This window comes from Melospiza melodia, chromosome 11, assembly GCF_035770615.1.
Source record: "Melospiza melodia melodia isolate bMelMel2 chromosome 11, bMelMel2.pri, whole genome shotgun sequence".
NCBI classification, from domain to species: domain Eukaryota; kingdom Metazoa; phylum Chordata; class Aves; order Passeriformes; family Passerellidae; genus Melospiza; species Melospiza melodia.
Window position 1 is genome coordinate 8,300,205 of NC_086204.1, and position 22,828 is coordinate 8,323,032.

General features: G+C 43.2%; 1 protein-coding gene across 5 annotated transcripts in view; it reads right to left on the reverse strand.

Annotated features, from left to right (window-relative positions):
* Window positions 1–22,611, reverse strand: part of SMG7 (SMG7 nonsense mediated mRNA decay factor) — a 51,364-nt gene extending 28,753 nt beyond the window's left edge. For all 5 annotated transcript variants that reach the window (XM_063165471.1, XM_063165472.1, XM_063165473.1 and 2 more), the window contains exons 1-3: window positions 22,529–22,611; window positions 1,719–1,750; window positions 371–488 (exon numbers count right to left, since the gene is read on the reverse strand). In XM_063165471.1, coding sequence (XP_063021541.1) covers window positions 371–488; window positions 1,719–1,750; window positions 22,529–22,557 — 179 coding nt within the window. In that variant the 5' untranslated portion in view covers window positions 22,558–22,611. The remainder of the gene's footprint in view (window positions 1–370; window positions 489–1,718; window positions 1,751–22,528) is intronic.
* Between the last annotated feature and the right edge of the window lie 217 nt (window positions 22,612–22,828).

The following is a 22,828-nucleotide window of genomic DNA, read 5'->3' on the forward strand; positions in this document are numbered from 1 at the left end:
AACCTTGCTCAAAGCTCCAGGTGATTACATCAGGCAAATTTCCTCCTCTCAGGAAAATGCAGACTTCAGCCCTCCCCTGAGAGCAGAGCAGACTGGAGCTCCTTAGCTTGTCTGCCTCCACCTGGCTCTCCAAAACACAGTCCTGCATGACATGGCTGCCTCTGAATTGCCAGAGGTAAAACTCTAACCTACTGAATGTTCTTTGTCAGCTCTGCAGGGCATTCTCATTTTTCACCCACAGCACAGCTCTCATTTTAAAGGAAATAAGACAACTATTCCATAGGTTACAATTGCTTTTCTGGAAGCCTCAGGGTTTCCTGCTGCCCAGCCCAGATCACATACACACACACAAATTCAGTGAGGTACTTACAGGTCCTGCTCCACTTTTTTATCTAAAGCGTATTCCAAATCAGTCACTAGCATTTTTTGATATAAGTCCTGTAGAGCCTGTCTGGATGTCCAGACTTCTGCTGGACCCAGCTTTGAATCTGAGCAACAAGAAAGAAAAAAAAAAAAAAAACAAACCCAGAGTCACACAAATTTATGGAGTAAATCTGATTTTTCACTCATTTACCAAATGAAAGAATAGAGCTCAGTGTTAGATACACATCACCAAACATCTGCTTTTATCATTTTCCTCAGAATAGTGAAATACAAGAACTACAGAGGGGTTGAGGGCTCACTGCTTAACTGAGGAGTTTCCTACAACTCCAGAATTAGATGTGAACAAAGTTAGCAGCTGGCAAGTTAAAAACCAAAACAGGTAGGAGAATGTGGCTCTCCGTAAGTTATAAAACGGCAAAATTTCTTGCCACTGGATGAAAAATTTCCAGTGTAGCCAAAAAATAATTAGCAGACAATAAATCCATGGAGGGATGCTAGATAGGACAGTGCATGGACACACACTGTTGGTGTTTAAAGAACACTGTGGGCATTTTCTAACTCTTCAGTAGCTATCTGCTCTCCACCCCAGAGGGCGAGTGCAAACACTGCTCCCTGCTATTGAGTTACAGAGTCCAATTTCCCAGGGCTGGGGCTGCAGGAGCACAAGGGATGGGCCTCACCCCAGGGAAACCATCCTGATACTGATGGTGCAGCCACTCCTCTTGGGTTGGGTGGATCCAGGTGGTTTTAATGGTCCTATGGGGACTACACCAGCCTGCTGCTTTAACTACACCCAGGTGGCAAGCACAGCTGAGCAAAGGTTCATGAGAGAAGCTAATTGTGCTGCAGGGCTGATTCATTAATATAAACCATTTCCATTTCCCATTAATATATACAGCTTAAATCACAGCTCACAGCATTTCACTGCATCTAGGGCTGCACTTTCACAACATGGGGGAGTGCTCAGCATTTCCTCATCCAGGTTCCTTAAAATCACCCAAATCCTGGCTAATCCCAAATACAGCAGTTCCTGTGCTGGTCTGGGCAGGAGTCTCAGGTTTCAAGAGAGAGGTAGAGACATGAGACCTTCATCTCCAAATGTTTAGAACATCCAAAGTCAACTTCAAAAATATGTATTAGGTATAGGCCAAAGGGGCACAGTTGTTAAAATACTATTTACTTATTTAGATACAAAGGACAAGCCTTTAACACAAGGTCACACACTTTCCAGAAAATTCTTAGGAATGATAAGCAAAAGGAACACAAAAGGAAAACAAAACCAGGAATCAAATATTATTAATAAGCTATATAAACTGTATAATAAAGGCAATTACCTGTCATGTCAGCCTTCAGGACTTCTGCCTGCCTGTAAGAAAGCAAAATGACAATATATTAGAAAGCTCAAAATAACTGACTTATGCCAAAGATAATTCATGCAATGGTGAATCTGCTTACAACTCTGCTTTAGTTCACCCCATGCAGGATTTGAGCTACTGTTGGTTCAACAGCATGACTGCGTTTATTTCATCCCATAACAATAGTCAGCTGTTCACTTTTCCCTGCTTATGCCTCCTTCTGAACAAATATACTAATAATGCTCACATGAAAGTTTATATTTTCAGCTTTATGTGGCAGCAGCGTCCTGCCAACATTAGTGATAACTGCCTGGGACATTTTTATCAACTCTAAGTTGTCACACAGGAAATACAGGAGCCAACAGAGTCAGAGCAACACCAACTCCCATCAGTGTCTGTCAGCCCCTCAGTACAGCTCTCCTGTCCCCCACACTGCACAAGTTTCTGTAGGGAGAAGGGATAAGACTATGGCTTTCCCAATTGCCTCTTTTCCTTGAGCTGCATCCCTAAAGCAATGCTTTGATCAGGCTTCCAAGGAAAAAAAAAAAACAGTACACACAGAAAGAATGGCAGCTACAGGTGACTACCTACAACTCCTGCACTGAGCATCCTCTGCAAACCCCCACTGCTGGTGAAGGCTGGCAAACAGCTTCCAAAAACAGGAACACTGGGGCAGTCCTCAATAAATAAATGCTTCTGAATGGTCCGTATCTGGCTGGAGCAGGCAGTGGAGGTGCTACAGTTCAGCACTGTGTCAGCAGTACATAAAGCTTCGAGGAGCAGCCCTGCTGGTCTGTCTGATGGGCACAATTAACCCAGGGCTAATTTGGGTTTGGATCAGACACGTCCCTCTGCTCCTGATGCACTCAGGTGGTGATGCAGATTTGGAGTGCAAGCTTTCCACACCAGACATGGAATCCTCCCCGTATATGAAATGCTCCCTTCACCTGCCTCAGAAAAAAACCTAAAACCAAACACAGTTGGAAGACACACCGCCTAACATGAATGTCAGATGCCAGCTTGGAAAAGAATGGAGAGCCAGGAGAAAGCACCAACTAATCCCTAAAGGGGCTGCAGGCATCAGCATATACTTTCTCTTGCCAATGTGAAGTTGTGGTGACTGCAAACAGTTTTTCAGTTTGTTCTGGGATCTACCTACTGGCCAGAAATTGTAGAGAAGGTTAAGAGATCCACATGAGAATTAAAAAGGTATTAGAATAAGATACACGTAAGTAACATGTAAATTTTAAGTTTTTAACAATTTGCAAAATTGTTAAAAACTTAACAATTTACATGTTACTTATGTATAACATGTAAAATTCTGTTTATTTTGCAATAATAAAATTGCAAAATTCTTTGCAATTGCAAAATTTTTTGCAAAATTCTGTTTTTTAAGTGCAAGCATTATCTATAACAGCTCACCATAGCCACCTCCATCTAAAAAGCAATGGCATGCCCCAAGGGCTTTAATTGTCAGGAACATCTAAACTGATACTAGAAGTGAACCTGTATGCTCCTCACCTAATCCAAATTCAGTAACTGGAAGCATGGAGAGCATTTATTGCCTTTAAGACAACTTCTTTCAATTGTCAGAAAGAAGAGATAACAGAGACAAGCAAAGCAAATTTTAGCTATTGTATCAGGAGAAAGCTGAAAGCCCAAGAAACATTTTTCCCTCATCCATACACAGGCAACAAAAGGCACCTAAGTGAAGGCTCTCTGTGGCTGCAGGCAGCAGGATGGGAATGAGCAGATCCTGGCCCCAGGGAGCCAAGAAGGGACAAGGAGGGACAGCAACCTCCTGTGCAGGCTGTGCCTCAGCAGCCCCTGCACTGCTGACCTGCAAGCCCAGTCAGGCCCAGAGCTGAGGCAGAGCTGCGGTGCTGGCAGCCAGCAATGCCACTGCTCCCAAGGAAAAGCTGACTTGCTCAGGTGCTGGAATCTCGCTTTTCTGAACAGCCAGCCAAGTTCCTACAGTCTGGCTCATGCTTCAGACATCTTCCAGTGCTGTGAAGGTCTCCTCTGAGCCGAGAACACAATCTGTGCTGCCAAAGCCACGAATGCTGAGAGGCTCAGCCCCAGCAGGACACGCAGGACTGCGCCCACAGACACCAGCCCAGAATTCTCTTCCAGGCACGAAGGCTCTGCCCTTTAAAAGCCAAGAACTGCTCCTCTGGAAATTACTTGTGCAGAACTACCTTCCACTGAGTCTAATCTTTAAATGAGGAATGTAAAAGCACCTTTTTTTCCCCCCAGAATTTTGCCCACACTGCTGCCTAGAGAATTCTGGTGAAGAGAGCCTCAGCCTCTACATCAGTGCAACTGCTGACAGGCTCTCTGTAAGTGCACAGACCTGATCATATGGCTAGACCTGAGCTTCTACCAAAAAGAATTATTTAAAAACACTATATTTTGGAAGAGAAGACTCATGGGCTCACAGAACAAGAGACTTTAGCACCAATCGCTTCACCAGCCATAACACAGACTGCCCTGTATAATTTATAAAATTGCAACAAGCAATACTAAAGAGGTTAGCATTGTCATTTTAAATAAAATGTATAGAAATTATTTCAATACTTCCTAGACTCCAAAGAAATTAGGAGAGTTGACCTAACATTAGTATGCTGCTTCTCATTTCCACCTAGAAACAATTTGTTTCAAATAGCTGCATTCTAAGCCAGGATAAGAGGGGGCAGTCTAGGTACAAACCTTGTTCTGCACCAGTGGGAAAATATTAGCAGAGAGAAAGAGAAAGAGAGGGATGATAGAGAGAAGATGCACTGCCTGTTCATTAAACAAACTTTACAATGGGCCTTTGCTGGTGCTCAAGGACTCCTAGTGGGCACCAACTGGAGTTCACCGGTAACAACTGGCAGGAGTTTCTCACAGTGCCAATGGCTCCTTCTATCACCCAGCATTTTTAACAAGCTTTTCTGGCCATATATTTTATTGCACCTCCTCATATTGAATTTACATTAGAATGACTCATTCTGGGGCAAAAAAGGTTGCCTACTAGAAAACCTGGTAGGGCTTGCTTATACACTGTATCATTGCAAGAATATTCTCAGATATCTCCTTGCCCAGTTGGACTCAGCAGTTCAGTCAAGCTTCCCTAAGTTTGTTTTTTTGTTTTTTTTTTTATCCAGACCATAGTTCAGAAAAATTATATTTCAAGTATTTCCATATACCACCTTGAAATAACAGCTACTCTTTATTATTTCCTAACCAAATATGTAGATTCAGCTCTGTGCTTTAGTCAAAATTTAAACTAAAACACAACAGCCTCCCATCCAATTCAGTGAAAATGTTTGATAGCTAAAGGAATTTTCATTTTATTCATAAAGTGAAAAGCTTCAAAACTTTAAAACACAGTAGTCAGGACTGTCTCGCAAGGTTGTAAAGGTATGAGATAAATAAAAAATTAGGAGACAAAAGAAACTTCTCTTCTCATAAGAACCTGAGAGTATATAAAGTTCTAAAGCCCCTGGAACTCAGAGGCTACATTTAATCTGGAATGAACCACTGGACTTGGCAAGGAAGACAAGAAAGACACATTTCATTTTCCCTCTTCCAAGTTTTTACCATTCTTCATCAATTAAGTTTTCCAAGTCAGAATAAGAAAGCAAGTTGTTTCCCTTGAGCTGGTAAGCAGTACAGAAAGAAAATCCCACAAATATTGGGATGTCTCTCCCATATATATTTTTGAAGTGTTTACCCCATCACACTAAAGAAACATCAAAAGATCATGCAGTCGCACCTTCTCTTTAACACTAGAGCAAGTTTGCTTAATTTGATGTTAAAATCATGTAAGATCATAGAGCCACTTTGGTTAACTATTTTATTCAAGTTTTCCTCTTGTTGCCATGTGACTTCCAACTCTATTTGCATATCACTGAACAAATGGATCTATTTTACCATTGTCCCCAAAAGAACTCATTTCTGTTCCAATATCTGCCTTCAGTACAGCTATAATTCAAGCACTCAATCACAAATTTTCAGTTCTGCATACACCACCCTGCATCTCTAATGGGGCTGTATCCATTCTACAGAAGCAGGGGTCTGCTAACAAGCTTCATTAACAAGCACAGATAAGCCAATGAAATTAAGCCAAACTTCTCAAAGCAGCAGTTTTGTGTTACCCAGCTACCATCCTCTACATTTTGGAAGTCAAGCCTCATTTACACCACACCTCTCATCTTCACAGTGAGGATCTGCCAGGCGTGATCTGCTGTGGCACGATAAGTTCTACAAAAAAACCTGGAAAACCCCAGCTCTCACAGAGCCAACAAGAACACCACCCTGCTTTCACCCTTCCTGAAGGGGAACTCCACCTGGTTTTCCCCTGACAGCCCTAAGCTGTATCAGCTGTATCAGTTCTCTCATCAAATCTCAGTAACACAACCCCCCAATGAGGAATTGAGGATTTACATGACTAAAATGGGCAATGAATCCAGGCAGCTGGACTTATAAAAGCCATCAGATCCAATCTCATTACTAAAAACTAAAAAAAAAGTGAAGTGGTCAGGAGTTTCACTCCAAGCAGAAATTCAGACTCCTGCAGTTCTCTTTCCTGGAGGTACTGTACCACAATGAAAAGCACCTGCAGCCTAAAGTGCCTCAGCAGGAGGTGACTGATCCCAAGGCTTATCAAGGGCACTGCCAGAAAGCTTTCATTCTTCTGAAAGGGAATAGAAAGATACAGAGAAAAAATAGAATAAATGTGTGAAATGTTTCATTTTGGGTAGAAAAGGTAAATTTTCTATACTAGCATACTAAAAGTCAAACATTTAAATTAATATTTTAATTTCATTATTTCAGTATTTGGCAAGGGTCACAGCAGAAAGAACTTCAAAGCAACAACCTGCCATTTTAGATTTTCCTCAAAAAACAGCTATCTTCAACAAAAACTTATAATAGTTTTAATACTCAGTGGGGTTTTTTTCTTTATTTGTCTGTATTTAAGCATACTCATGCTGATTCAGGGCAGGTGGAAGCAGTAGCAAACACTAACAGCATGGACACTGAATATTCCACAGCATATTTAGGGGAGATTGATTGTTCAGAAGCCCCCAAGCACAGTATCCAAGACATCATTCACATCTGGAGTTTGGCACTTCAGATGTGAAGAAAACTTGCTGATACAAATGGTTGACAGTTTTTTGGAAAATAAGTATTTTTCCTTCAATTCCTAAGACTGGCCACTAACACTTGCTAAAATTGAAAAGTTTGTTTTCTTTACAGTTTTTAGAGACTCTCTGGCTACCAATCCTTTACAGCTGGTCCACTGTAAAGGTTTTGCTAAAGGTTGAATTCTCAAACATAACTCTGACTTCCCTAAGCTGTTTTGTAGACAGTTAATATATCTCTAACTATGACCTGTCACAAGGAAATATTTTTGCAGCAATCTTAGGATTGTGCATAAACCTAGATGGTTATGCCTGAAGTACAGTAATAGCAAACTTGTGGGCAAACTTTAGCTTTTATTTTTCCTCCACCCATTAATTCAACATCACCTGAATACAACAGGCTTCAGACAACAGCTCTTGTTAACACATAGCTTTTCCTGAAGGGGCAAATGGATGCAGTCAGGATTTTGCAGGGGTATATAGCATCCAACAATAATTTTATTTATTAATTTGTGTAAAGACTCTACCTACTCATATATCAGACATGTACTGTTAACAGTTTTACTTCTATAGAACAAGTTCTTACTGTTCCAAACTTCCAAGTGTTGCCACCTAATTTAAATGATCATAGCTTGCACAAAGTTCTAGAATTGCTTGCTTTGGGAGCTGGCAGGTTTGAGTGATGTCAGCTCTTACTGAGGGAGCAAGAGATCTTCAGCCTGTGGGTCATGAAATGAAATGTTCCAGGTGCCTTGGAAGGCCACTGCTAACACACACCAATGAAAAACACCTTTAACAGAATCATCTTATTGTCAATTTTATGTGCTAAGTAGTTTCAATCTTATTATTCCTCTTACAGGCAGCTGAAGCCAGGGTACAGCTAATTTCCTTGACCTGCAGTTTAATCAGATTATAGCGGTAGATCAAAGCCACAGAAACAAGTACCTCATCACCAGTAAAAACAAAAACCTATGCTTCTGCAAGCAGATATAAAAGCAAAGCAATCACCACCTGAATACAAACCCTCTCCACAGGGAATCCTGCTCTATTCCTTTTGTGTTGTCACTGTGGCTGAGGAGGATGTCAAGAAATGGGGACACAGAGCACGGTTTTCCTTAATCCCATCTTCCCTCCTTCTCCTCTATTAGAAGCAAGTCATAATAATCATCCTCCTCAAAACACAACTACCAAAAGCAACTCTTTCCAAGTTTGATCAGAGCTGACAATCCTCCTCCTTGGATAAGGGTACAAGTACCCTTGCAGTCAGCTTCATTCAAACTCATTTTCTTCCTCCAGTTTCACGGAAGTCAGTTTCTTTGTCTCAAGATTTTAAAACGATGTGCCCCAAAGGTAAAAGCACTCCTAAGGAAAGTTAATGTGTTCTTAATCTCTGATTTAATCTACAGAGAGGGAAATACAAACCTCCTACACTGCTCAGGCTTCTGGCATTCCACTGCCTCCACCAGACTCTCTGCTGTCCCCCTCCTTACACAACCTGGAGTCAGAACATGAGCTAAATGCCTCAGAAATGAGGTCCAGCCATTCAGGATCAGCAATATGCCTCCATCTGTCCCACAGAACTCCAAAATTTATGCCAGGAGAGTAACCTGAAAACTATATATCCAACAACCTGGATTTTCCAATTCAAGCAAGAGCAGCTGGCAATAAATGTAATGTTAGGACTACCTCAGAAAAGCTCAGCTGTGTTTCCATAGTAATTTTTAAAAAATACTGACTATGCTGTTCTTTAACCCATCATCTTGACCTACTAGTTAAGTGGAATTTTATTAAAGACAGCAGGGATAAGAATAACCTCTAAATGGATGCTGCCCAACAAAGAAAAGCACAAAAACTCCAGTCACCTCTAACTTGTTTACCTTCCAGGACCTGACAGCATAGCTCCACAAGTAACCCTGACAGTATTTTCAGTATAGAAAAATTCTGGTTTAGTAACAGTAATAAGAATTTATTAGATATAAAAAAGGCATGCTCAAGAAATAATAAATGGATACTTAATACCTTCAAAAGAAAACTTTTAATAGCAAACAGTAAAAAAGTAAAACTTTGTGGAATACCCTGGCACATCCATACTGCATTTACTACACTAGCTGACAATATGTCAGCTTTGCAGCTAACCTGAGAACAAGTGAAAGGCAAAACATTTAAGATCAAATACAAAATCCATCTGTATATTTCTTCCAATTTTTACATCATCCCTTGCATAAAAAGCATTTTTTGCATTTTTTAAAACTAAGGCAATCTTAAAGGTACAAGTGCACAAAAACTTCAAGACTGCCCTCCAATCCTCTCAGTCATTGACAGCCCTCTCCCTTAAAGGAAGTTAGACACCAAAACAAAGCTCTGCTCCCTCACTACCCACAATAAGGAACTTTGGGGAAGCACACAGAAGGGTCACCAGTTCTTAGGGCTGTAGTCCCAAGAGGGATGTGAAAGGTTTACAACTGAACTTGCCATGTTAAGTCCCACGAGGTTTTGAGACTGAACAAGGAGAAGCAACAGAATTATTTTCTGAACAACCACAAACCCCCCCCAAAAAAACTATGCCCTTGTAATAAACATATAGTGTGATGTTTGCTCTTGCAAATGTTAAACGTATGTTCTAAGGTTAAAAGAAATTCTGTTAAGATCTGGTGGTTTTTTTATATAAATTTTGTAATGTTGAAAGTTGATCTCCAACCACTGGGAAGTTGAAGCAAGAAGGACTTCACAGACTCCAAGGGGTGGGATGAAGGAGGAGCTGGTGCACAAGTGTGGGGAGGTTGGCTGGTCAATAGCATAAACAAGGATTGCTATGGGCGTGGGCCATGTGCTTGTCAATAGCATAAATAAGCGTTGCTATGGGTGTGGGCTGCGTGCCTCTGGCTGCACTAAGCACCCAGCACTGTCCCTTTTTCCTTATTCAGTCCCTTGCTGTGGTTCAATAAACTTTTGAAAGTTTTAAGAAGTGAGGAGTCGTTTCTCACACCCTCTTTTCTCTTTCAAATCCTGGTGAGAGCATACACTACCACGTCTCAGTGCTGATAAATGTATAGTAACACCAGCAGTAATTTGCTATATTACAGTTCCTGACTTGGTAAAACCACTTGTGTTAAGGGACTGGAAACTGCAGACAACAGATGTTAGAACAAGTGAACATTACTTCTTTTAACAGCTTTTGCAATGAAAACCATTTTCAGAATTACAGAAAATGCAGATATCTGAGCACTGAGATCAGCTTCAGATGGGTATCATCAAATCAGTTTCACAAAGTTCTGCTCCTCAAGTCAGCCCTGCAGAAGCCCAAACAGGTGAGGCAGGAGCTACCAGCCCTCCTGGACACTGCACAGGATCCCCCAGACAAGTGTAGAGAATCCAATTCAAAGGAAGGAATTGCAGTCAGTTCAGTGCCCCACTTGCCATGCAGACAAAATGTGCCCTCTCACCTGCCCACAGAGCTGCAGAGCAGTGACACACACCACACATTTCCCTCTACAAAGGCCACTCCACTTTGCATCAAGAGGACAAGTGCAGCATCTAAATTCTGACTTTCAGCTCCACAAGTTTCCTGCTGCCTCCAACCTCCACTAACAGCTTGGAATATAAAACTCAGATCTCTTGCTCATTTCTGGTGTTCCCTACAGAACCCCTTCCTCAAACTGCCCCTTGCACAGAGGCAAATGCTGACCTTCATGCTCAGTAAGGCTGGAATGACTCCAAAACAGAGGAAAGGATCATTTAAGAGGAGCCAGTTACTGGGAATTTGAGATACTGTCCTCATTGCTAAGCAGCAGATGGATAAAGAGCAAATCCATAGATGGTACCATCAGAGGTGGCAGAAATAAAGCACAAGTAATCCCTCACGCTGTGTTTGTAGCAGGTTAGCTATGACAGGTACAGTGAAGTTCAGTGTTTTCAACAGGTGCTCTCCAAGTCCTTATACTAAGATCTATGCCCAGATAGTCAAGGCCTTCCAAAATATAAGCCTTAAAGCAAAATTATTGATATTTAAATATTGTGGTCATTCAGTAACTGTAAACTGGTTTTTGCCAATCCCATTCATTTTATAAACTCCCAATCACATCAACATCACACAAAACCCACATCTATGCACAAAGATGACATACCCAAAAGTTTAAAAAGCTTTTCATTATTAAGAGGTTCGAAAGGACACCACATGGTACACACAAGCCTTGACAAAAACACACCTTGATTACATCTGGATATGATCCTAATTGCAAGCTGCATCTTAGAAATTATTTTCAATTTTCCATCTTGAAATTACATGCAAACCATACTCTGAAAGCACAGTAACAGCAGAAGGCTGAACACCAGTCAGGGAGAATATTATACCCTCCATTTATGATAATTAAATGGGTACTCAGTACATCTTTGCCAATCATTTACAGGAGTCTCATTAGCTGCTCCCCATTCTCTATCACAAACACATAGGCAATGCTGTTCTGAGATAAATTTACTTTCCAAGCAGAGAATATTCAAATAATTTCTGTCTTAGCAACACAAAACTCACCTGCAGTCTTCTACTGTTGGTTCTCCTCAGGTCAGGAGTGGTTCATGCAGAAGGGCTGCTGCCTACAATACCCAAGCCCATCACCAAAACACACAGTACTCCTGGAATGTGGGAAGTTACTCTGCTCTGTATTCAGCTGAAGGGGAAACCTATGACCAATCCAACCAGCTCAGATCTAGCAAATGTTATTGGCACAGAAGGAGGGAAGCAGATGGATACACTACTACAAGAACTGTCCCCTCCAGGAAAGGGGCACCTTGAAGCTTTGGGAGCCCATCAAACACCAACAGGTCTGGAGGAAATCCAGCCTGGTTGAGGAGATGCAGCTCCATGGCCCAAGTCCAGCTGAGCTGTGCAGCTCTGCTCCAGCAGGCCCAAACTGCCTCTGAACAGGATCTGCAGCCACCATTGCCCCACTGAGTGCTGCCAGGTGCTCCCAGTTAACCAGTAACCTCCTTTCCTGTTTTGAAAACTAATGGATTTGTTAGGAGCAAGCATCTGAGTAAATTTATAACTCCCAAGGTTAAATCCACTTGCGAGGCCTAAATATATGTATTAAAAAATGAAAAATTATTTCAAATTTAAATCTCAAGGCCTAAAGACAGAGTCCTTTCTAGTTCTATGTCAGAAAAGTTCACATGATATTCAGCTGACTACAAATCAGTATCTGCTTTATGAATCATATATGGAAAAACGTGGGGGTTTAGCAGACCTTTACTAAACATAAACTGTAAAAAAGAATAATGTGAATGCAGTTTTCCAGACTGCAGTCTCCCTTTCAGCAGTCAGACCAAACCTCATTATCTGCAAACCTCATATCCTGCAAAGGCTGAGGAAAAGGCTTCATAGCAATGGATTAACACATCCCACCTGAAGATCAAATCATAAGCCTAGAAGGGCCCTCCAAAGGTTATAGAGCCCATTCCATCACCCTGATGTTATTTCTGACAATCATTTAGTTGCTTGTTTTTAAAGTCCTACCAAGTCCCCTCCATAGCCCAAAGCAGCACCCTGGACACTGCCAAATCATTCCCACATGGCATTATGCCCTGCCTTCAGGAACTGCTCAGTGCCTTGGCTTCGCCCACTCCAGCTCCTTCCTGCCACCAAATCCCACAGCAAAAATCACCAGCCTTGCTCAACCCACTGCTACTTCTGCAACATGGGGAAGGGTAGTGACTGTCCCTCACTCACAGGAGACATTCCCTGAATCTTTGAGGCATATTAAGCAAGAAGAGACAATGCCATCAAAAGATTCAACATGTGACCACATAGTTACCAGTTATTAACTCAGTATTTGTGTGCTACTCAGGCTGCACAAGCCAATGCAGCCCCTGCATTCCACTTTGCAATCAACTATAGAGGGATTTCATAGTAATTTGTTTTGTGTAGTGTACCAGCATGTCCAAAACAAGCTTGAAAATAGAATAATTTTAGCACTGTGCTTCAGCATTTGACAATAAAGCAGGGAAGTGAGGTGAATCATGCTGCTTTAATACCAAATCTGAAATCCAAATGTTCAAGAGCATTTCCCATTATACACAAAAAATTTCCAGCACCTGAGTCCTTGAAGTCCCAAAGATCTTCATGTCTGTTGGATCTGTCCTTCCTGACGACAAAACACTCTTGACCCACATCACCTAATGCTCCAGCATAGCAATTCTCAATTATTTCAGGAATTAACACAACCAGTTATGCAGGACAGAAGATACACTTTTGTAACCATCTTTAATCAACGAGTACAGAATTTTAACTGATCATGAATGAGTATCCCCAAATTCTTAGCACATAACAATGTTACAGGCAGACACGGCACTTTTTTTAGTGCTGACTTCTGACTGGCCACCTATGATGGAAGGGACCAAAACAGTCTGTAGTTGCACAACCAGCATCAGCAAGCACTTGACATCTTCATCAGAAACACACTGGAAATATTATTCTGGGTACTTTTAAGCCTTAAAGATTATTTTAGTCCTTGATATCAAACCCAGAAAACAAGTACTCCAGCTGAAGTCAGAGCAAGCCCCAATCCCCTATAGATGTCTTTGCCCCAAGCCCCATATCTCCTGCCATTTACCTCAAAAGAAAATAAATCTCTAAATTAAACAGTCATGGTATGTTCAAGCTGGGTGGAACACCTGCCAGACGTTCATGCCCTGGCATAATCTGTGTGACATGCTCATAAATTAAGGCCTGCTGTAATAATTCAGATGCATGTCAACAATGCAAATTAAGGATTTTATCACTTCTTTTCTAGTTAAAGATTTCACATATATGTTCAACATTTCACCTATCAATGGTATTATTAAGACAAACTGAAACACTCTAGATTTTTACTGCAAGTCCACTCTGGATATTTTAATAACTGAACTTACAATCATTAACCAATATAGACATCTCACTTTTTTAAAAAAATTGAAATTATATTTCCTTTATTTTTCTAGTAACTGGAGCAGTATGTTTGAGCTCTAAGAGCTGCTTCAGTTTTCATGTTTTTATACACTTTTGGTGGGTCTGGGTCTTTCTTTAATACTTATAAGTGTAGTTTAAATCCTTTGAACACAATTCTTACCAACAGATTGGCTTTTTCCTGGGAATATCTGGCTGGATCAAGTCTCTCTGCTCACAAGTTTGGTTATGGCAATGTCATCAACAAGAATTTACACTACTTCAAGACCAACAACTTCAACAGCAAGAAGTCTTGTCCCATTCTTCCTTCTCCATAGGCACAGAGGATTAGCATTTCCATTTTCAGTTATTATTAGGCTAGTTTGGAAAATCTGCCCTGAAGATCCCTCATAACAGCTCAAGTGTACCTTGAACTAAGAGGAGGAATGCCCAAAGGCCCTGCCAAAAGCAGTACTGCCTGCAGAAGGAACCAAAACTGTCAAAGTTTGTTTGGGTTAAAAAAGATTACCACAGTCACAGCTGTTGGACACACAGCAATATCCACATGCTTTCTCCACATCATGGCCAGACCAACACAGGACACGGCAAATCAAATCCCAGGAGAATTTCACTGCAACAGACAGCAGCACGATTTACAGGACTATCATAAAACAAAGAGAAAAAATGGTTTTCCCAACAGATTTATCAAAAATGCATTTATTCTTCATGTGCAGGGAAGTTAAGATGTGGTAAATAACGCAGCACAGACTATGGGGGATCCAGAGGGCCCAAAACAGGCAGGCTCCAAACAAACTGCCCTTTGCCATAGCCTGACCAAATAGGAACAACTCTCAAAGCCTCATTAAATCAAGACATCATGAAACACCAAAGTCTGAAATAAAGATACTTAATGCCCAAAAGGCCCGTTTTTCTGTTTTCCAAAGAAAAAAGCAGTTTCCTTTAAGTAGTTCAGGAAATGTTCCCCCCACTATTTTGGCAGAATCAGTCTTAAAGGTTCCACATTCAAAATGCATTTCTCATTTTCTAACAGCTAGAGAGTAGCTTTCAGATATTTCAGCTGTACAACAAGCAGGGCCTGCAGACTCAAAACAGACAATGCGTCAGAGGAGAGGATGGGGAGAAATAAAATAAAAATCAGCTTTACCCATACCATCATCAGACAAAGCAGAAAACTGTTCAATGAGGCTGAGCACTACAGGACACTTTCAGCATCAAAAACATTAAATAAAAAAATGAGAAATAGACTGCTGATGTATTCAGGATATAGTAAGTACTTTCAGAAATATTATCTTTGTTTTCTCTGAAGATGGAAGAGAACGTGAATTCTAGCAGGACTCCTAGATACCTCAAGGGTATCTCTGATTTGAGTCCCATCAGTGAAATTCAGTCTGTCACCCACAGCTCTGTAACAATCCCAAGAGATTCAGAGACTCCTCAGCCTTCTGGCTCCTTATGATAACCCCTTGAGTGTAGAAGCGTGAATAATCCCAGAGAAGTCCGACTGGAATACAGAAAGGAGGGAAAGCACACCTAATGTCACTCCAAAAAGTTTATTCCACCTCAACTCACAGGATTACACTGATCTGAACAAGCACCTGCTGATTTAACTCAGAGGGATTTAAATATCCAGCTTCAGAACACTGTTTAAGCCATTTCCTCCTCATTTGGTCATCTGGGTAGTCCCCAAGTTTACAATGAAAAGTTCATCTTGAATTCAAATGGGAAGAGAGGCAGTGGGCAGACAAGTGTAGAAATGTGGCCCAAAGGCAGGACTTGGAGCAGGGCTGCACAAGTGGCAGCTGGTGATGGCTCCAGTACAGCTGTAATGCTTCCAGCAATGCCCTGCCCAGTGCACTCCAGTGCTCAGCAGGCACACACAGACAAAGCCACCAGCCCTCCACCCTGGGATCATGAGAAACGATGGCCCGGAGTCCTCACATCACCTCACAACAAACAATCTGTTATTCCTCTATTCTGTCCACAGCAGTAAGATGGAGAAATAAGTTACCATATCCCTCCCTGAGCACAGGAAAACACGTGTTTTCCCAAACACCACTGAAATTTATTACCTCCCTCATAACATATTAAAAAGTACAGAATCAAAGTATGCATCTCTGCTAATGATTTTAAGGAAAAAATCTGTGGGTTTATTCCCCTCCTGCCTGACAGCAGCTGTGCAGTTTTTCCAGTAAGATGAGGACAATCCTCAAGTTCAAAGTAATGAAAGCAACAACTAGTGTCCTCCCACATATATTCCTTACAAATTATAGCTTCATTCTTTAACTGCTCTTCTACCAGCCTGCTGCTATGAGTGAATCTCTGCTACTGTCATGAAGATGAAGAACCCTTAAACCTCTACAATCCCCAGCAGCTCCTCATCCAACATAATCAGATCCTACAGCAAATTATCCACTTTTCCCTCCCCAGCCACCATGCACTTGAACTGCAATTATTTCCCTTCCATACTCATTTTTGCTGGCTGAGCAGGGCAGGGAACATGCCAAGGTATTTATCCATCAAGTCACTGACTTCTCCCATCAACCCAACCTTTCTTTCTCCAATAGGAAATGCCCACAGCAGCCAATGTGGCAAACTAAAAAAAGCAGGGAAGCTTCAACTTCCAGATACATTGACTTAAACAGATTTACGTTGCTTAAATTAAAAGTTTGTGATACAATTCAGTGCCCAGATCAGCTTATTTAAAGGCCAAAATCATCTCACTGACCAAGCTATGGTTACTTGTTACAACTTCTTAGGATAGAAGAACAGACTTTAGAAGTAGCCAGAATATCACAGTATACTTTACACTGAATACTTAAATAAAACAATTTTATTTAATTATTTTATTTATTTAATTTAGCTAATTCACCAAGAAAATGTACTCTCTTACCATGCATTGAAATGAAGAAACTGAGGAAAAAAAACCCTCCAATCCCCATACTCAGGGAGGGGGGGAGCCTTCTCAAAATGCTTCGGTGCCCTCCCTTATTAACACTTCAGACAAGCATCACCTGGTTTTACTGCCATAACAGAACTTTCTCTTTTCCAGTAAAGATCAAACTACATTGGAATATGCAGACTAGAACAAGAACTAATTGCTACAGGAATCATCCCTGCCATCGAAAATAAATAAAAAAATAAATACATGAATACAGCTGTAACTTTACTTACACTAACCTGCACTTCTAGGTCACTGGAACACTGTGGTGCAAGTAACCTCACGGCAGAGCACAGAGTGCAGTAAGAGCACACACTGTGCTCTGCAGCAAGGGGAGACTCAGCCCAGACTGGAAAGAGGGGTATGCTTTGTGGACAATGAGACCAGGTAAATTCTATAAGGATGATATTCTATATATAGCTACAGCCATATTCCAGGAAACACGACACTATTTACTGGGGCTGTGGGTCAGTGAGCACTTTATTGATAATGAGCACTATCACTCCAAGCAGCAGTCCCACCCCACTCTTAACCATTAGTGCCTCAATCATGTGGCACACAACTTTTGTCAGTACATCTGTAGTAACACAATGAATGGGATCAGGAAACCGACTTGGACCAAGCCCCATGGGTAAAAAACAAAACTAAAGCAGTTTTAACCTAGTGTGATTCCCCAGTTCAGCTTCTTTAGACTTGGCCATAAACTCATAAACTTATGCCCTCAAATCAGGGCTGAGGGTGAGAAACTTCCATCAAGAGCTGTTCAAGTTTAAAACCCACCCTTGTATGGCCAAGCTTTTGCCAAGTGCTCAGCAAGTCATGTTCTCTGGTTACTGCACCCTCTTCTCCCTGGCACATGTTCACCTTCCTGCCAGCCCCTCCAGCAGGAAAATACACCCAGCACCTGCAAACCTGCCCAGGCACTGCCACCCCTGCTGCTACCTCCCTATGGAGGAGCATGGCCAAAGCCCAGCACAGAAACCAGCACAGCTCAGGGCAAGTTCTGCAAGTGCTGCTTTACCCCAGCTGGGCTCTGCCTGCTTCTCTCTCACCAGGCACACTGCTTTGGATCACCCACACACGATCACCTAACCAGCTAACTTTCACAAACTTATCATGGCAGCAACCAACTTCAGGACATTTCAACTTGTTTCCTCAGGAATCTAGGTTTAAAAAACAAAAAATTATCACAGGTGTGACAGTGGCTTTAACACAAGTTGTCCCTGGGTGACAGGAGAATGCTCAATAATTTGGATGCCCATGATAGGAAATAGGGAACAAGTAATTGCTGCCCAGACACCTGAGGAGTATGGTGTGAGTCTTGGGGCTCTCAGCAAGATGAATTTCCTTCAGCAGAAAGCTCAGTGGGGAACTGCTTGACGCTTTTTTGATTGTGATTCTTTTCACTTCATAGGTCACCACAAAAAGCTTGTTGATCCTAAGTAAACAGCAGCCATCATCAATCTTTGCCTTTTTAAATCATTATTCTCACCCTCAAAGAAGAATAAGAAGTGTTGCTCCTATTAAATATTGGCAGAAATTCTAGTTATCAAATGGTGGAGACATCTTATACAGAGAAAAAAAGAAAAAACTAGAAGGGAGACTTTATGTTTCCCAAAGAAACCATCAAGCTATGAGGGCCCTCCTGGAAGGCCAAAGCAGACCCCACTATGTCTCCCCTGCTTAAAATTCAAGAGTAAACACTGTATGAAAGTAGCATTAATCATTTCAGAAAACAAAAACCTGGAGGGAATACTTTCCAACACTGATTTGGTCATGTTCAGATACCAAGACAAACCAAGAAAGCTGTGGAACAACTGGAGCAGGGTCTCCAGAGCAGACAGGGCTGGAGCAGAGGCTGTGGAGCCAGGCTAGGACAGTGTGAGGCAGGGAAGGCTCCAGGGCACCCACAGCTGCCACATGCCTCCAGGGAGGGGACTGAGAGGATAGATCCAGGCTCTCCACGTGGGAGCACAGGAGACAATGGGCATAAGACAATATAGGAGAGGTTCAGACTGGATGTACAGAAAATCTTTTCCACCACAAGGATATTCAAGCTGCCCCAAAAGGCTGAAATGTCTCCATCCCTGGAGGTTTTCAAGCCCTGGGCACTTGGTCTGAGCCCAGAGCTGTCCCTGCTGCGAGTAGCGGGCTGGACAGGAGCCTCCTGAGGCCTCTCCCCCAGCCTGCCAGCTCCAGAAGTCCATTACAGGGACACAGAGTTCTCTGTTAAGAGGTTACATTTACTAACTTTTTCCTTCATATACTCCCAAGATAATTAAATAACTGACTTAGGCCTGCTGAGACTCACTCAAGCAGTATTCTGGTTGGTGCCTTTCCAGCACAGACAAGCATCACCTCTACATCATCCTGACCAATAATCAGTACCAGAACATGCTCACACACAGACTGCAATTACCTCTGCTCCAGCCTCCTTCTTTAACAGAGAAGAAACTCTGCAAAGAGGTGTGTCACAGGCTGGCAGACAGCAAAGGAGTAACCATGAAGAGACACAGCAGATGCACAAGTTAATGGAGCTACTGATGAGTCTTCAAAAAAGAGACCCACAATTTGAATTATTAAAGCAGTCAAACCTTTAATGAATTTGCTTATAGCCTCATCATAAGGCTACAGGAAACTACCTACTGGTTCATCAGCACTGGAATTTCTAAGCAGTGCTCAAGCCCTGTAATTCAAGCACTTTTTATTCTACATTTGTGCTTGTGCACAGTTTACCAGAGCAATGCCACATTTAACTGGTAACTGAGCTCACATCTTTTTGAAATGCAGTTGAGACAATCATTTGTCAAACTGCTAAACTTCTGAATCCTAGTTAACTCCTTTTTGAACATTAACATAAAATTGGCATTGAAGATCATTTCTCTAAAGTGAATAAACACGGACTAAAGCTCAACACTGGCTTATAAAATGGATGTGCTCAGAAGTTTGTGCTATTGTGTCAGAATTCCTATCGGTGATATTTTGCTTAAAAGTGACTTCTTTTATATCTAGCAGGATACATGAAATGTCTAGTTTAAGACAAGTGCCCTGTAAGATTAATTAGATTTCTGGGGAGTACTTGCAGATTCCCCAAGCAGCACAAATAGCACGGATACAAATTTTCAGGCAGTGGCAATGAACAGATTCACCTCAACAGGGAGACTTGAACAGTGTCCCTGTTTCCTAAAGTATCTTTTAGGTTCTTGTCTCCTAAAAGAATCCTCTGAAAGGTCTACTCACCTTATCAGATGCAATGCAAATCTTTGAGAAGTTACTCAAACAATGACTCCAGTGAAGTATGTAGGAAACTAGATGGGAGAGAATATACTGCAATACTCTTGACAGATGACTTTGAAAAGGATAAAACTGGGAAAGCAAAAATCCCAAAAATCTATTGCAACATAGGAAGATGACTTAAAACGGACTTCCCTACAACTTTTCAAAGACTCAGTACATGAAACCTGACCTTATTTGCTCTTCCTGGAAGACTTCTGTAGGGGGCTCATGTGTTCCTCAGTTCTCCCAGGTTGACTGAAGGGGCACAGTCCTTCAAGGATAGCATTTTAAAATAGCTGATTCACACACATACAGAAAGCAAGAACCCAGAAGTGGAAGAGTTAAGGTAGTCCAGCTAAAAGTCCATTCTTCCCCACTCATCTTTTCAACAGCTTGATTCTTGCAGAGTCATTATTTCACTAGGTATTCAATCACTACATGCTCACCTTAGAAATCTGTCTAAAATCCAAATACACTGAAAAATGATTTCTTGCAGAAACTTTTCTGTGCCTCCTTAGTGTTAAGCCAATGAAGACAGCAGAGACTGCTTGCCTCACGCCTTCATTTGGCATAACATTTTGCTAAGCTGCCCTCTCACATTGTTACTCTTTGGTCTATTCCTTCCTCATTACAGTTGGATTGAGCCTGTCCTGCCACAGTAAAAAGGAGCATGCCCTCCTCCTTAAGACAGAGGACTAACAGAACTGGCTCTGAGAGTCTGAGGCTTAATTCCCAGTTCCCTTTATGAGCTTGGGCTGCAGCAATCTGCAGCTGCATTTCTGCCCTATGCAAATCAAACAATTTAAATGAACGTTCTGTGGATGCAAAAAGCATTTCACAGCTTTTCAAGGAAACCCTCCCCAAGCGCATCTTCTGCAGAGAGAACAAACCCAAATGGTCTTCAGAGGCAGAAGGAAGGTGATGACAAGTTTAGAAGAGGGACTGCCCTGTTGTTTTAGGAAGAGAGCCCTTTATAAAGGTTCTTGGTGACAGAGACACTGACTGCAACACATTAGTTATGTGCACACACTCCAGTCCTGTTGCTTTGGCACAATATAAACAAAGCAGCCAGGAAAAAGCAGGAACAACCCAGGATGAGCTGAAGTGTGGGAGGAACAAAGAGAGGAGAAACTGGTGATTCCTGCCCACAGCTTGCAGGAAGGATTTCCAGCTTGGCACAGCAAAATGCTAAGGAAGAGCCTGGTGGTGCAGGAAGGTGACAGGAGCAGGGACATGTGTAACATGTACAGCCTCCCACAGCCCAAAGGACACATGCACTCACAAGAAGGAACAGGGAGCCAGATGTTACAATATTATTAACACCTGTCCTACAATAAAAAAACAAGTCTTTTACTGATAGAAGATTGCTAAAAACAAAGCATATTAAAGCTTTGTCATGATGTAAGAGGAAAGAAAGAATGAAGAAGTTTCATGACAACATAGGTGTACTCACCTGGAAGAGCAAAAGGTCATAAACTCACTATTAGATAAAAGAGATTACATTCTTTTCGTTTTTGAAGATATCAACTTGAGGTAGGATCTGGGATAACAGAAGGCAGCAGAGGTAAAAGACAAGATGAGGAGGAAGGAATTTGGAGAACCAGCAAGGAGAGACTGCTGAAGTGTTCCAGAACTTTGTATAGAAAGTGCTTTTGAAATGTAAAATCCTCACTGAATTCACTCCTTCTAAATCCTTCCCGAATCCTGAACTCCTCAGGAGGAACGTGCATGCCCTTTTGGCATACCTACTCCGTTTCCATGAGGTGTTCTGGAAGCATCAGGGGTGACACAACACGATCAGCCTGGACACTGAGTACTTTACAGCTACTGAAAAGCCATTTGTAGCTCACGACGTTGCTCTCCAAAACCACTAGAGAACCACTAGAGAACGAGCATTTGGGTATAGGTTCACCCAAACGCTAAGTTCACCCCAAAGCCTATCAAAGTTCTGCTCGTATCACCGTGAGCTATCTCTCATGCTCTCGACTTGAGGCACCGAGCACCGGTTCTGTTTCAAGGCACAGCCCTGGCAGCCTGACTCCTCTCCCAAGCCTGGGCTGCCCGTGCCCGACACGGACCGGCTGTGCCAGCCGTGACTGGGGACTCGCAGCTGATGGCGAGGGCTGAGCCACGGCTCCAGCGACTCCCGTTCTCCCAGAGCACCTCCCGGGGCTGCGAGCGCCGCTCCCGCTCCACAGCCGGGGTCAGACCTGGCGGCAGCTCCGCAGCGCTGGGTTACGGGGCCGCCCCGGGGGAAGCGATGGGGAATTCCGCCCGGGAAGCCGCCGGACTCTCCCACCCTCCCAAAGCACCGGCGTGACCTTGCTGGGGAGCCCTGGGCCATGCGGCAGCCGAGCCCGGCCGCCGGGGAGCTCCGGAGCGCGGCGGCCGGTCCCGCACACCGGCCCGGACACGGCCCAGCGCCCGCAGAGCCGCTGCGAGGCCCGAGGGCTCCGGGTCCGCCCGCTCCCCGCCGCTCCCGGTCCGCCCGCCGCGCCCCGGAGAGACTCACCGGAGATACTGCGCGCACAGCAGGCTCATCCTCCGCCGCTCGCCGCCCGTCCCGCCGCGGCTCTCACAGCCCGGGCCGGCCCGCCGCCCCCGCGCCACCGCCGCCGCCGCCTCCCGCCGCCGCCATCTTCCCGTGCAGGGCCCGCGGGGAGGAAGGGGCGGGGTGTTCCCGCTGTGCGCTCCGGCCGGGCAGGCCCGCCCGCGCCCCGCAGGCCCCGCCGCTCCGGCCCCTCGGCGGCCCGGGCAGCCCCGGCTCCGCCGCTCCGGCACCGGCGGCGTCCGCTCGCCGCTCGCCCGCCCC